The 14,066-nt window shown below is 53.8% G+C and overlaps 1 protein-coding gene across 2 annotated transcripts in view; it reads left to right on the forward strand.

Annotated features, from left to right (window-relative positions):
* The first annotated feature begins 3,502 nt into the window (after positions 1–3,502).
* Positions 3,503–14,066, forward strand: part of TMEM240 (transmembrane protein 240) — a 38,140-nt gene continuing 27,576 nt past the window's right edge. Inside the window, exons 1-2 of one of the 2 annotated variants that reach the window (XM_014574371.4) lie at positions 3,503–4,155; positions 4,414–4,520. In XM_014574371.4, coding sequence (XP_014429857.1) covers positions 4,105–4,155; positions 4,414–4,520 — 158 coding nt within the window. In that variant the 5' untranslated portion in view covers positions 3,503–4,104. Of the gene's footprint in view, positions 4,156–4,378; positions 4,521–14,066 lie in introns of both variants that reach the window. The other variant, XM_014574372.3, reaches the window with a different exon arrangement.

Raw genomic sequence — 14,066 nt, forward strand, 5'->3', positions numbered from 1 at the left:
CTGTTTTCATCTCTCTAATTAGCTTCCGAAACAACTTACACCTAGGTTCCACCAAGGTGAAAGGACAGAGCAGGGCTTTCAAGATGAAAGCGCTATGTGATAACAAGGGCTGCGTGTTTTCACAGGATCCTGTTACACCACTACTCCCTATGGTGACCAACGTTCCCTGGAAATCTGGCACTTGTGCAGCCACTCAGGAGAGATTCCAATGATGCCCCGCTGATGAGCAAAGTGCCCACATGCTAGTTTTTGTTGTTGTTGTTTCTCCTGGTGCTGCACATTCAGCCGTGCCTTGGGGCACATAAACATTGTTCTGAACATGGATGGAAAAGAGTAGAGGAACATTGCTGGTGACCACACCCTCACTATTAAATATTAGGGATGTTAAATATCGGAATAGTCAATTAACCTCATTAATTCTTATTGGTTAGTTGACTATTCTATAGTACCCAGGGGTGCGCTCTGGCCCTACTCCTGAGAAGCCCCCTGCCTCTCCGCACTGCTGCCTCTGTATCAGAGGCAGCAGCACAGAGTGCCAGGCGGGAACTGGTCCATGAGGGGAGCCAGTTTAAAAACCAGCTCCCCTCATGGACCGGCTGCCTTTCACCCTGTGCTGCTGCTTCTGATACAGAGGCAGCAGTGCGGGGTGGCAGCAGCTCCTGTCAAGGGGAGTTCTGAGCTCCTAGACCTGGTGTGAGGCAGGATTGAACCAGGCTGCCTGCCCGCCTAGCTCCTAATACACTTTAAATGCAGAGCCACAGTAGGGGTAGGTCCTGGACCCATTGCAAGCCAGGACTGAGCCAGGCTGCTGGCCAGCCTGCTAAATAATTTACTGGTGCGGGGAGGGGTAGAAATGTGTATCGCCTATAGCATTAACCTATAAGCTTTTGCTTATCGGTTAATCAGTTAATCGACTACACTATTACATCCCTACTAAATACATTGGGGAGAGTCATTTTTATAAGAAAATATCTGTACTGGCTGGTCATTTATTTTTCTGGGGAGTCAATGGTGAGGACTCTGGGATGAGTTTGAGACAAGCTGTGTTTAAAAACCTGGCTGCAATGCTCCAATCAGTGCTTTCCCCCCAGGAGAAGACTGGAACCTTTGGGGTCTAACCTTCCTCTCTCTCACCTGTTCTCATGGGTGCCCCAGTACCAGGAATGTTCTGGGCCTGGGCTCTGGGAAAACTTGCCACCTGGACCTACATCCCCCAGATCCCCTGCTGGCCCACATGCTCCCCCCATTTTTCCCCACCCCCACCTGCCACCCCTGGTGATTTAAAATGCCCCATCAGGACTACAGCAGCTTCCAGCCACCCATTCACCCCAACTGGCAGCATGTGCATCCCTGCAGCCAGGGGGAGGCGAGACATTGCTGGCACCTGTGAGGAAGGAGTGGCTAGAAGCCTCTTTAACTCCACTGTGCTGCTGGTGGTGACAGCTGGGCTTCCTGTGCATTTCAGATCACCTTGGGGCTGCTGGTGGGGCCTGGGGAAGCGTGCAGGTTGGCAGGAGGTCAGGGGAGCGTGGAGGGAGAGTGTGCAGAGGCGGCAGCACCCAGAGACCCCCGATCCCCAAGAGCCATTGCCAGAAGGAGGTTCCCCAGGTAAGGATAGCACCTGCCATCCACTCCCCCCATCCTCATGCACCCCACTCCCTCCTGTGCCTGTATCCTCTCTCCCACCCCCATCCTGCCCTCAAACTGACTCCCCCTTCCAGCCCCCAAACTACCTCCCAGAGCCTGCACCCAGGATCCCCGCCCCCTGCCCCAGGCCCCATCCCAGAACCTGCACCCCTCACTCCCTCCTGCAGCCACATTCCCTCCCAGAGCCTGCACCCTACACCCACCCCCCAAATTCCCTTGGCAGTGAGGAGGGGGCGGGACATTGAGTAGGGGAGGGGTGTGGGCTCTAGGCAGTCTGAGCACAACCAACATTTTTGCAAACCTGCTACGCCTGCCGATTCTGTACTGGTGTGACTGATTCCAGGCAAGAGAGCTCAGAATCCGCCCCTACGTTTCCACTGCCAAGAACGTACTCTAGTGCGCTACAAAAAATTAATGGGCTTAATGTGCAGCAAAGGATATTTAGATTCGCCGGAAGGAAAAACATTTCTAATGAGATGGCTCCTTTAGCTGTGGAAGAGGCTTCCCAAGGAGGCTCCGGAGTCCCCATCTTTGGAGAATTTTAAGACCATGTGAGACGAACACCTGTCAGGGATGGGGGAGGTGGCCCTGCCTCAGCATAGGGGGCTGGACTTGACTTTTCAAGATCCCTTTCCAGTCCTCCATTGCAGCATGTGTGATTCTATGATCCTCCCCTGCCCACCCTAGAATCCCTGGTCCCTATATGAATATAGGCCCCTTCCCCCAGCAGTTGAAGACCCATAACTATGAGTACAGGGACTTCCCAGATCAGGAAGAAAGGGATGCTGGAACCCAATAGAGAGCAATGCAAAGGACCACAACCATTCCTCGGTTTGAAAAGGGGGTGGATTGGCTGAAAGACCCCTCGCCCAACAAAGAATGAGCCTGTCGTTCTCTAGGAGGGAAAGCGACCAGCAGAGGGCGGTAGGGAGACAGGGAGCCGCCACCCCAAGGCCGCTAGGGCTCCAGACTCAGGGGCCCAAGGGGCGATCAAACGGGAGGTCAGGTGTTCGCGTCCCGCTCCTGCTGAATGTCCTTTTTCACACTCCGCTTGTAACAGGCCCTGGGCTCCGCCGGTCAATTTTGGGCAGGGGGCCAATGTCACTGGGTTCCCCCCCTCCAGCCCTGTGCCACCGGGGCCAGCAAACAGTTAACAGCTGCCGGGTGCAGCGGGAAAAGCCCCTGGTCAAGCCAATGCCTTTGGTGCCCGATCTGGGCCCCCCTCAACAGCCTTTCAGGGGGTGTCCAGGGAGAGACGCGCCCTTCGTTGCAGGGACCGAGTCCCGCCCTGGCCAGCGAGGGGCGCGAACGCGGTTAAAAATCGGGGGCAAGCCCCCTTCCTTGCGCCGCGGTCCCAAATCGTGCCGCCTGGCAGGTGGAAGGGGGGGGCCCAGAGAAGGCAGCTGTGCCGCGCTCCCCGCCAGAGCCATGAGCCTGGGGCTGGATCCCAGCAGGTAAATGCCTGGCCCGGGCTGGGATGGCGCGTCTGTGTGTGAACGGGGGGGGGGGGAATCTTCCCCCCGCCCCCTTGCAACAGGGCTCAGAGCCGCGGGGGCGGGGAGGGAGCCCGGTTTGCAGGGCGACACTTGCCCGCCCGGGCGCTTTCTGCCCCCCAAGGAAGGGGGCAGGCCGGGGGGGGGTCCCTGCAGCCGAGGACTATTCCTGCCGCCGTGCAGGGCTTGCGAGTGGCAGGTATTTAGCCCCCCCTCGCCGGGCTGCCTGGTGCGGCATACCAATTCCAGCTGCAGTCACCCACCGGAGCGGGAGGGGAGCGCAGCTGCGGGGGCTTGTGGCGGGGAAGGGGGCGCGGGCGGGCAGCGGATGGGGAAGGGGGCGCGTCTGGCGGGGGGCGCGGGGCGCTTAGCAAGAGGCCCGGGGGAGAAAAGCCCCAGGGGCCGGGTTTTTCTCGCCGTCTGATTCCTCTCCCCTGCGGGCCAGGGTTGCACCAATCGGCTGGTGATTATTGGGGGGGGGGGCAGAGAAGCAATGGGGGGGGGGGCTGTTTGTGTTTTGGTTTCACCCCCAGCCGTCCAAATATTGACTGATTGAGCCACTTGTGCGGCTCCCCCCCCCCCTCCGCGCCCCTCCCCCACTGGTGTATTTTTGGGCAGGCTCCGCTTCCCGTTGCTGCATGAAGGGCTGTGCGCGGGGTGGCGGGCGCAGGGCTGGGGAAGGGATTTTTTTGTGGTTACCTGTCACATTTGTCCTAGAGGAGACAGCGAGAGGCAGAGCGAGGCAATCCCGGCGCCGGGGGGCCAGGAGGGGGGGTGCTGGGGGCAGGCGCCCGCCCCCCACACCAGGATTGCGGCTTGGGGAGAGAAGGGGGCGTATGTGACCAAGCCTGACCTCTGGGAATAACCCGGCAGCTGCTTTTTTTTTTTTGTACCTGGGTCTATTTATTTTTTGGGGGGGAGGGGGGGAATAGACAAAACATTTGTCCATTTCCAGTTGCTGTCCATGAATGCAAACACCATGATTTTCATGATCCTGGGTGCCTCTCTCGTCATGGTAAGAGATTTTGCTTGTCCCTTGATTTCCTTCCTCCCATCGCTTTAGCCTGTGTATGGTGTGTGTGTGTGTGTGTGTGTGTGTGTGTCTGTGTGTCTGTGTGTCTGTGCGTGTGCGTGTGTCCCATTTAAAAAAAAATTAAAAACCAGCCTTTAATTTTTTTTTATGACCGTTCCAGTCTTTAGCAACCAAACTCGAGTCAATGTTTTATTCCATCATCTAGAGTTGACCAGATGCCTTGGTTGTGGGCTCTTACAGGCAATAGCTTGCTTGATGGACATGAATGCGCTGCTGGACCGGTTTCACAATTATATCCTACCGCATTTAAGAGGAGAAGATCGAGTTTGCCACTGCAACTGTGGAAGGTAAGTCCCCCGCATGATGTTTCTTTCCCTGCCCCCCTCCCCTTCCCCACTGGCCTCGTTGGAAAGGCCCAGGCCGGGTTTACGGAACTCAGAAGGCGGAATTCCAGCTGCACTGAGCATCCAGGACACAGCATGCGGTGGGGCGCTGACTTCTCTGATTTTTCATTCACAATGTGCCTTGTGGGATATTCACAGCAACCTTCCTTCTGCATGATCAGAATGAATTTGGGAGAGCAAGAGTTGGCTCTGAGCCTTTTTCTTTTGTGTGTGTCAGCCCATGAAAAGTGAGTAACTTTTGCCTCCACGCATGCCATTATTGTTCCATTATCACCAGAGGCTAGTGTGTGTGCGTGTGCTGTTTGCACTGTTGTGATTTCCAACAAATTACCTCTGGCTGCTGGAGTGTCTCTGCTAAGGAGGGAATGAGGAGGACAGGGTCACTTTGCTGCAGGTGTGTTTTAATCTTTGAGTAGGTTTGGATTCTTTGTGGCTTTTCTGCTTCTGGGGGTTATCAGGGTGTTTTCTGGGGCACAGTCAAGGTGTTGCTTGCAGCTGTTGTGTATTTGTTAACAAATCAAGAACATATGGTAGACTTGTTTTTTAAGTGGCCTTTTTGGGATGTCAGATTATAACTGGACAAATGAATCTACTATTTATAATTGTGTCAGGATGAGATTCATTTACCCATACCCCATTCCCATGCGCTGCTAAAGAAAATAATATTTCTTAAATTGTGCAGAGCCACTGCACAGAGAAGCTTTGTGTAGCTACCAAAAGTTGGTTCCTTAGACGTAGAGATTGATATGTCTAGATTTTTAGAGTGGATATATGTGGTGGGACCATTTTCAATGATTTCTCCAAACTTCTGTCTGATCCCCTTGTACTCCGTGTTACACGCTGGCATGGGGTCATGGTTTTCTGCCCACGGGATCCAAAGAGTGGCATTTGATACCAGCCAAAGGCCACGTCAAGGCAGCCCTCTACTGGCCTAAGTATTGGTTTTAAGGTGTCCTTCCCTTACTGCTTTAGGCTGCTGCTGTAATCTGGCTGCAAGCTATTCTCAGGGGCATTGTTGGGAATCATTAAGAAAGGGATAGAGAATAAGACAGACTATCTTAATGTCTCTCTATAATTCCATGGTACGTCCCCATCTTGAATTCTGCATTCAGATGTGGTTGCCTCATCTCAAAAAAGATATCTTGGCATTGGAGGAGATTCAGAGAAGGGCAACAAAAAATGATGGTGTTTAGAACAACTGCCTTATGAGGAGAGATTAATAAGATTGGGACTTTTCAGCTGGAGAAGAGATGACGAAATATGACCTTGACTTGGTGTGGAAAGTGAATAAAGAGAGTTATTTACTCCTTTCCATAATACAAGAGCTAGGGGGTCACCAAATGAATTTAACAGGTAGCAGGTTTAGAGCAAACAAAAGGAAGTCCTTCTTCACGATGCACAGTCAACCTGTGGAACTCCTTGCCAGAGGATGTTATGAATTCCAAGAATATAACAGGATTCAAAAAAGAGCTAAATAAATTCATGGAGGATAAGTCTTTCAGCAGCAATTAGTCAGGATGACCAGGAATGGTATCCCTAGTCTCTGTTTGTCAGAAGTTGGAACTGGGTGACAGGGGAGGGATCACTTGATGATTCCCTGTTCTGTTCATTTCCAGGGCACCTGGCATTAACCACTGTCAGAAGTCAGGAGACTAGGCTAGATGGACCTTTTGTCTGACCAGTTTGGCCATTCTTATGTTCATCATATACCTTCATTGTCCTCAGGAAAGAGTTTAGCCCTTGAACAGAATGGGGAGGGAGGTTAACTCCTCTGACCTTCCACCCTCTCCTTTCATGGCAATATTCTGTCAGAGGACTGGGAATGTAAGAGGTTAATCAGTTAACCAATGAGCATCACCCATTAACCGGTGGGGACTGGAGCAGCTCCCCACCCAACTGCCTGGAACAGCCCCTGTCCACAGCAGGCCCAGTTGCATTTCAGGCAGGAGCTGCTCTAGCTGGGCTGGAGCAGCCTCTACCTGTGGGGGGGGGGGGGGCTGCTCCAGCCAGGCTGCGAGGGATAGGGGGCCACTCCATCCCCCTCTTTAATCGGTTAACCACCATGTTTCACCGGTTAACCGATTAAATGGGATTTTACATCCCTACAGGGGACCACTGTTACTCCCCTCCCACGGTCTCTCTTCAGCTCTAGTCCTTAGTGAGCCACCTTCACTGAGGCAGCCAGCCATTGGAGAGGCCCCAGAGCCGGGCTGACTGCGGTCCGCTCCCTCTAACTGTGCTTCTGGGTATGACACCTCTGGCCACCCTTTGCCCGACACACAAAGCCTGGAGAGGTCTTGTGAGACGGCGTGTGCCAGAGTCGAGGGCTCTCAAAGGGGCTCATGTGGCCCCAGGTGCCTGACACAACTCTTGTGGGGAGAGCCACGGAGCCCTCTGCGCTGGGGCAGACGGTCGTTCAGGGTGACATGAACATTCCTGGGACAGTCGTCATAAGAGGAGGCGTGGGCCTGGGCACGATGGCTCAGACGTTTCCCTGCCCACCACGACGGGTGGGTGAAATGTAATATGGTACTTTGGGATCCTCTGGGGTGAAACACAAGGTCATGTCATCTTATTTCCGGGATGTTCCTGCTGCCCAAATCTGGTGGGTGTTTTCCCCTCCCGTGCCATCCTCCATGTCCCCGGAGACACTGTGTAAACAAACACACATGCCGATAGCCAGTGCCACTCTTCCTATTCAGAGACACTGGTTAATTTGTTGGAACCAAAAGCACTTTCCCCACCTTCTAGCACAATCCCAGCCCTAGGAGAAAGGGGATCCAAAATCTGGGGAACGTCACCAGTTTCCTGTCATCTGGAGAAGTAATAACCTTTGTGAACACTCAAAGCACTAGGGACACACCATTTCTGTTTGTTACTGGGCTCTTGCAGTGTGTCATCAAAGGAGTCATTTGTATGTAGGAGAGATTTCAAAAGGAGCATCTCTGAGCTGTGGGAAGCAATGTGTTCTAGGGGAGAGACTAGAATATGGGTTGGAATTCTTTGCCTCCAAACTCTGCCACTGATTCACCATGTGGCTTTGAAAAATTGCTTGGCTGCTCACTCAGTGTTTTGGTTTCCCGATCTGTAAAATGGGGGCAAGGCAAACCTGCCTTGGCAGGGTTCATCAGCTGATGAAATGCTTTGGAGGCACATGGCCTTCTCCTCACCTGATGTCAAAGCTGTTGAAATGACTAGAGCTATGCTGATCTATACCAGCTGGGCATCCGGGCCGAGCCGGGCCTGGTGAGTGATACTAAGGTTTAATTTAAGGGCACTGAGCAAATGATCTAGGGTGAACCAAATGGAATAAAAAATGGTGTGGTTAGAGACGGACTCCCAGGAAAGTGAGTGACAGGCTAAGCAACGAAAATCACAGGGGAGGAGGATGAGATGGGAATAAACCAGAGGCTTGTGAGAAAGTGAAGTGCTCTGAGGTTTTTTTTTTCACCATCTCTCTAGCTTCGTCTATAGAGCTGCCACCTCACCAGATAATGCATCCACCATTGTTTTTCCCTCTTCCAAGTGGTGACACTGGTTGTATGATTTTCATGGAAATAGGGAGAGAACGAGAACGTCTTCTCCACAGGGCCGGCCTTGCAAGTGAAAGCATCTTCCGCTCTCAGCTCCCAGGCTGGAGGTGGCATTGCCTGGCCCCCTGGGCGCACCCCAGAAACACAAAGGGGCCTTTTCCCATGTGGATCTTATTGGATCTCGTGTCAAGCAAAAGAGAACCAGGAGCATCCCCAACTCTAGGAGGAGGTTGTTTGGCAAGGATGGAGAATTGCCAGGCGGGTGTAAATGCTCCACTGCTGCTATTTCGAAATAGCTCCTCCCCAGTGCCTCCTGGGGCTCTAAATCGGAATAGCACGTCTACATTAGGGGAGCCTGCCTTGGACTCATTTTGAGGCTTCCCTGCAGTGTAGACGTGTTATTTCAAAATAAGCATGCAGTGTAGATGTACCTTCCCCGTGGCACTTCCAATCTCAGGAGAAAACTGGGCTGATGATCACCCAGTTATGAGCCTCTTCCCGTTCATCATCCACCAGAGAAACGCACCTCGGGACAGGGGGGTTCTGACTGTGTGCATAGATGATAGTGAAATCAAGGCTATGTCTAGACTGCAGGCTTCTTTCGAAAGATCGCGTCTAGACTGCAGGCGGATCTTTCGATAGAGGAAATCCGCTTTTTCGAAAGAGAGCACCCAGCGAGTCTGGATGCTCTCTTTCGAAGACGGCCTCTTTACATTGTAGAACGCCTTCTTTCGAAAGAAGGCGTTCTTTCTCGTGAAACGAGGTTTACCGCCATCGAAAGAAAAGCCGCGTTCTTTCGAAATAATTTCGAAAGAACGCGGCTTGAGTCTGGACGCAGGGGAAGTTTTTTCGGGAAAAGGCTACTTTTCCCGAAAAAACCCCTGAGTCTGGACATGGCCCAAGTGTTCCACCAGCAGTCCCTGTCTAAACTGCACCCGGCTAGCGCTCTCCGGCTGGTTCCCCAAGCTAAGGAAACCAGATAACTGAGAGGCTGGTGCATGGCTATGGAGCCTTCCGCCTCTAAGCCCTGGTCGACACTAAGGCATTGTTTTGAAATAACCCCCCTTAGGTCGAATTTATAAGGGGAGCATCCACGTGACCAAGCCCGTTATTTCAAAATCTGGGCTCCTGCTTAACTCGGGGAAGAACGCTGATTTCGAAATAGCTATTTTGAAATAGCAGAAGTGTGGACACTCCGGTCCTGCTATTCCGAAATAACTCCTCCCTAGAGTAATTCACAGTAATTACTCCCCAGTGCTTCCCGGGGCTCTAACTCAAGGTAACACATCCACATGAAGGGTGCATCTACACTGTACCCTTATTCAAGATAACCAGCGTTATTTCGAAATAACACGGCGAGCGTCTACACAGCCATTCCGTTATTTGGAAATAAATTCGAAATAATGGACGGTTTATTCCGAAATCTGTAAACCTCATTCTACGAGGAATAATGCCTATTCTGAAATAGCTATTTTGAAATAAGGTGGGTGTAGATGCTCCACGTCTGCTATTTTGAAATAGCCCCTCACCAGAGCCATTCTAAGTTGTTCCTCTCCAGTGCCTAGTAGGGCTCTAAATCAAAATAGCACGTCTACATTAAGGGAGCCTGCCTCGGACTAATTTTGAGGCTTCCCTGTAGTGTAGAGGTGCTATTTCGAAATAAGCGTGCAGTGTAGACGTACCCTTATAATGGTATCTGCCTCAGACTAATTTTGAGGCTTCCCCAGAATGTGGACACGCTGTTCCAATTTTATTATTTATTAAATCGAGTTTAGTTATTTCAAAATAGTTTCCTAGGCTACGTCTACACTGCAAGGTTTTGCGCAAAAATGGCCGGTTTTGTGCAAAAGCCTGTGGAGCGTCCATACCCCAAATGCACTTTTGCACAAGTAAATCAGCAGTAAAACGGCAGACCAAAGGGCTATTGCTGGGGTAGGTAAACCTCCTTTTATGAGCATAACTCCTTTTTGCGCTACAGCTATTGTGCAAAAAGGCAAGCATGGATGTTCCAGAGGGGTTTCTTGTGCAAGAAACCCCTATGGGAAAAAGCACAGGTTCTCTGATGGCCATTCTGTGAATGGCCATCAGAGCTTTCTTGCGCAAAAATGTCCATGTAGCGTGGATGCTCTCTTGCACAAAAGCACATGGCTTTTGCAATGAGCTTTAAGGTGTGGCCGTGCTCTTGTGCAAGACGATTTTGTGCAAAAACTCTTGTACAAAAGGTTTCTTGCACAAAAAGCTGGCAGTGTAGACACACTAGTGTAGACATGCCCCAGTGTAGACACATCCCTAGTGTAGACATGCTCCAGTGTAGACACAGCCCCAGTGTAGACACATCCCTAGTGTAGACATGCTCCAGTGTAGACTCAGCCCTAGTGTAGACTCAGCCCTAGTGTAGACATGCCCCAGTGTAGACATAGCCCTAGTGTAGACATGCTCCAGTGTAGACACAGCCCCAGTGTAGACACAGCCCTAGTGTAGACATGCCCCGGTGTAGACATGCCCCAGTGTAGACACAGCCCCAGTGTAGACACAGCCCTAGTGTAGACTCAGCCCCAGTGTAGACATGCCCCAGTGTAGACACAGCCCTAGTGTAGACATGCCCCAGTGTAGACACAGCCCTAGTGTAGACATGCTCCAGTGTAGACATAGCCCTAGTGTAGACATAGCCCTAGTGTAGACATGCCCCAGTGTAGACACAGCCCTAGAGTAGACACAGCCCTAGTGTAGACATGCCCCAGTGTAGACATGCTCCAGTGTAGACACAGCCCCAGTGTAGACACAGCCCCAGTGTAGACATAGCCCTAGTGTAGACATGCCCCAGTGTAGACACAGCCCTAGTGTAGACATGCCCCAGTGTAGACATAGCCCTAGTGTAGACATGCCCTAGGTTACTTAGCTCAGGCGGGGCGTGACTGGAAATGTCACTATCTGATGGCCTCTTTGTGCCAATTCCATGGGGACGGGCCCTCACTTGAAACCTGCAACTCCTGTGGAACCCCCTGCCGGCACCCTCAACCGTGCCTGATGCTACAGTGATGGCGGGGGGGGGGGGGGAATATGTTCCTTAGAGAGAGGCCAAGGACTGAATGGGACGTAGAGACTGAGCTCTGCTCTGCTGCCTAGGGGAGACCCTGCCAGTCAGGACTGGGGCCTGTGGGTGATGCCGTGGGGGTGTGTGGGGAACAGCATGGTCAGCGCCGTACCGATTCTGGGGTGAAGCAAAGAGCTTGGGGCTCCCGAGCTGCCAGGCTGACAAGCTGCACCATGAATACGTGAGATCGACTGGCTCCCAGGGGTGCTTGACGGAAGGCACAAAACTCACCTGTGTGCACGGGTGGGAGCTGTCGGCCTTTTACCCGTCAGTATTCTCCTCTGACCCGCCGCACTCAGGAGCTGGGGTGGGAGCGAGGGAAGCATAGCTCCCTGCCTCCCAAGGCAGGACATTGCCTGGGCTGGAAATGCGGTTGGGCTTTCAGCCGTTAGCCAGTCTGGACGCTGCATTCCCAATTCCCTTGTCAGGAAGTTGCATGCAGCAGCGTTGGCGTCCTTGATCTCTTGGGACCCGGTTCTCAAGCTCCCTGCCGCCGGAAGCTGTTAGCACAGACCCTAACTCCAGGCTTCCCGGCTACTGTCTGTCTGTGGCGGAGCAGTGGCAAGACGTCCCAGGAGCCGTTGCAGCGGGCAGCCCCTGGCAATGCAAGGCTCGTTAATGTCAATCATGCCAACATACAGAACTGGGCAGCATGCTCTGCCTGGAGAGTCTAGACCGGCGGAGGGTTCCTCTCCCAGTGCTCTGGCTGTTGGTTGGAATCTGTCTTCGGTAAACTCCACCTCCATCCTCAACCCCACAACTCTGTCCAAAGGGGCTGGCAAAACAGTTTGACTCCTGAGTGCAGGATTATTGACCAAGCCCTGGCTGGGTTGATTGAGTTGGGATCGGTCCTGCCTTGGGCAGGGGGCTGGACGTGACGACCTCCTGGGGTCTCTTCCAGCCCTGTGAGTCTGATTCTAACAGCGTCCCTTGGGCTATGTGGGGAAGGAAAATTTAGCTTTTAAGTTCATCTTTTGCATTGTGGTTTGGTCACCTCTTCCCTGCCCCGTGAATGTGCATGTACCTAGACGCCCTTCATCCTCCCCTTCCAGCCCCTTCCCCATCTCCGCTCATCCTGGCCTCTCTTGACCCCTCACTCTTCATCTTCCTCCTCCCCTGTCCGCTATGGGCTAGATCGGTTAACTCTTCCCGAGAGCTCTGTGCGAGAGGGCTGCAGCCCCCCGCCCGCGGCTCCTCGCCCGCTTTGCAAGCTGCCGCACAGGGAGAGAGCCGCCACTCGCTTCCCGCATGCGGAGCCGCTTCCCCGCCAACCCGCTTCAGTGAAGCCTTGCCAAGCTGCCCCCCTTCCCCACAGCCGAGGTCTCTGCTCCTTCCCAGGCCTCGGCAGCCGGCCTGCGGAGCGTGGGCATCCGCGAGGTCAGGACCTTGCCCCTTTGCACGCTCTCTTTGGCGCTGTGCGGTTTATAGCACTGTATGCATGGGGACTCTCATCCTTGCTGGGCATGCCAGGGAATTGGAACGGGCACTAGCCAGATTTACTGAGTGCATGGCTCAGGGGTTACCCTCCATTCGCCTCTCGCTTCTCAGGGAGGCCAGGGTTCGAAGGGTTTTCACTGGCGCCGCGGTTAAGCAGGGCCGTGCAACCGCCACTAGAGGATGTCCAAGAGCAGCTCATGCTGCCTGCTGTCCCTGGGACTGGAAGCCCCTCAAAGCTGCATCTCAGCAGGCTGGCCGGTGTGTGGCAGGCAGCAGGATGCTGAAGGAAAGCCCCTCGCCTGGTCCTGGTGCCGGGCGTGCGATAATCCTGCGGTTGGGAGGCTGCTAACGCCTGGCCCCCGCTGCGGCTTGCCGCCTGTCCGGCAGGCTGTGTGTGTTTGTGATGGCGGGGGGGGGGAGGCCTAGCCGTTGGCATGGTTATAACAACCGTGCTTGCAAACCGGTGTGTGTGCGTGTGTGTGTGCGTGTGCGTGTGCGTGTGTGTGTGTGTGTGTGAACTCTCTGGTACAATTTCCAGGGCCTGTCTACGCCTGAGGGGCCAAGCAGGCCATGACCGTGTGTGCGTGTGCGTGTGCGTGTGTGTGTGTGTGAACTCCCTGGTACAATTTCCAGGGCCTGTCTATGCCTGAGGGGCCAAGCAGGCCATGATCATGCTGAGAAAGGCTGGCGAGGGTCATTTCTTCAGCAGGCCAGCGCTGAGGGGGCCAGGCTTGAGCGGAGGGGTGGCAAATACAGTTCAACCCCCTTGTGTAGCAGGGGCCTAGAGAGGAAGCCATTTTGGGGGGGTGTTCAGACGGGGAGGGGGGCAGCAGAAACAGATTCGTAGCTTATATAGCGAGACAGGAGCACGGTGGCCATCTGGGCTGCCTCCCCCCAGGGCATGGGCCGCAGGGCTTCCCTGAATTCGTTCCTCTTTGAGTGAGAGCGGAGCTATTAGAAAAACATCCCCTCTTGGGCCTGGGCTGGAGAATCCCCCACAGCCCTCGGCACCTTGTTCCAGGGGCTAATTTGCCTCACCCATAGGCATCTGCATGTTCTTCTCAGTCTGAATTTGTCCAATTTCCAGCCACTGGCTCTAGTTAGACCCAGGTCTCCTAGGCCGAAGAGCCCTCTGTTACCCACTATCCGTTGCCTGGGGGGCTGCCTACAGCCCGGGCTGAAGTCCCTGCGTAACCGTCTCTTTGATCGTCTCACTTGAGCTCCAGGCGTCTGTGGCTGAGCGGCAGCTTTTCTAACCCTTTAGTCCTTGTTGTGGCTCTTCTGCGAACCCTCCCCAGCCCAGCCACCTCCCTCTTGAAGGGTGGCTGCCAGGACCGGAGGCCGCGTGCCAGGCGTGGGCGCTCTGCCAGGGACGGCTTTGCACTTTGCCCGGGGGAGATGGCAGGATTCGGGCCCGTTGCTGCA

This window comes from Pelodiscus sinensis, chromosome 24, assembly GCF_052426305.1.
Source record: "Pelodiscus sinensis isolate ZL-2025 chromosome 24, ASM5242630v1, whole genome shotgun sequence".
In the NCBI taxonomy this organism is placed as follows: Eukaryota; Metazoa; Chordata; order Testudines; family Trionychidae; genus Pelodiscus; species Pelodiscus sinensis.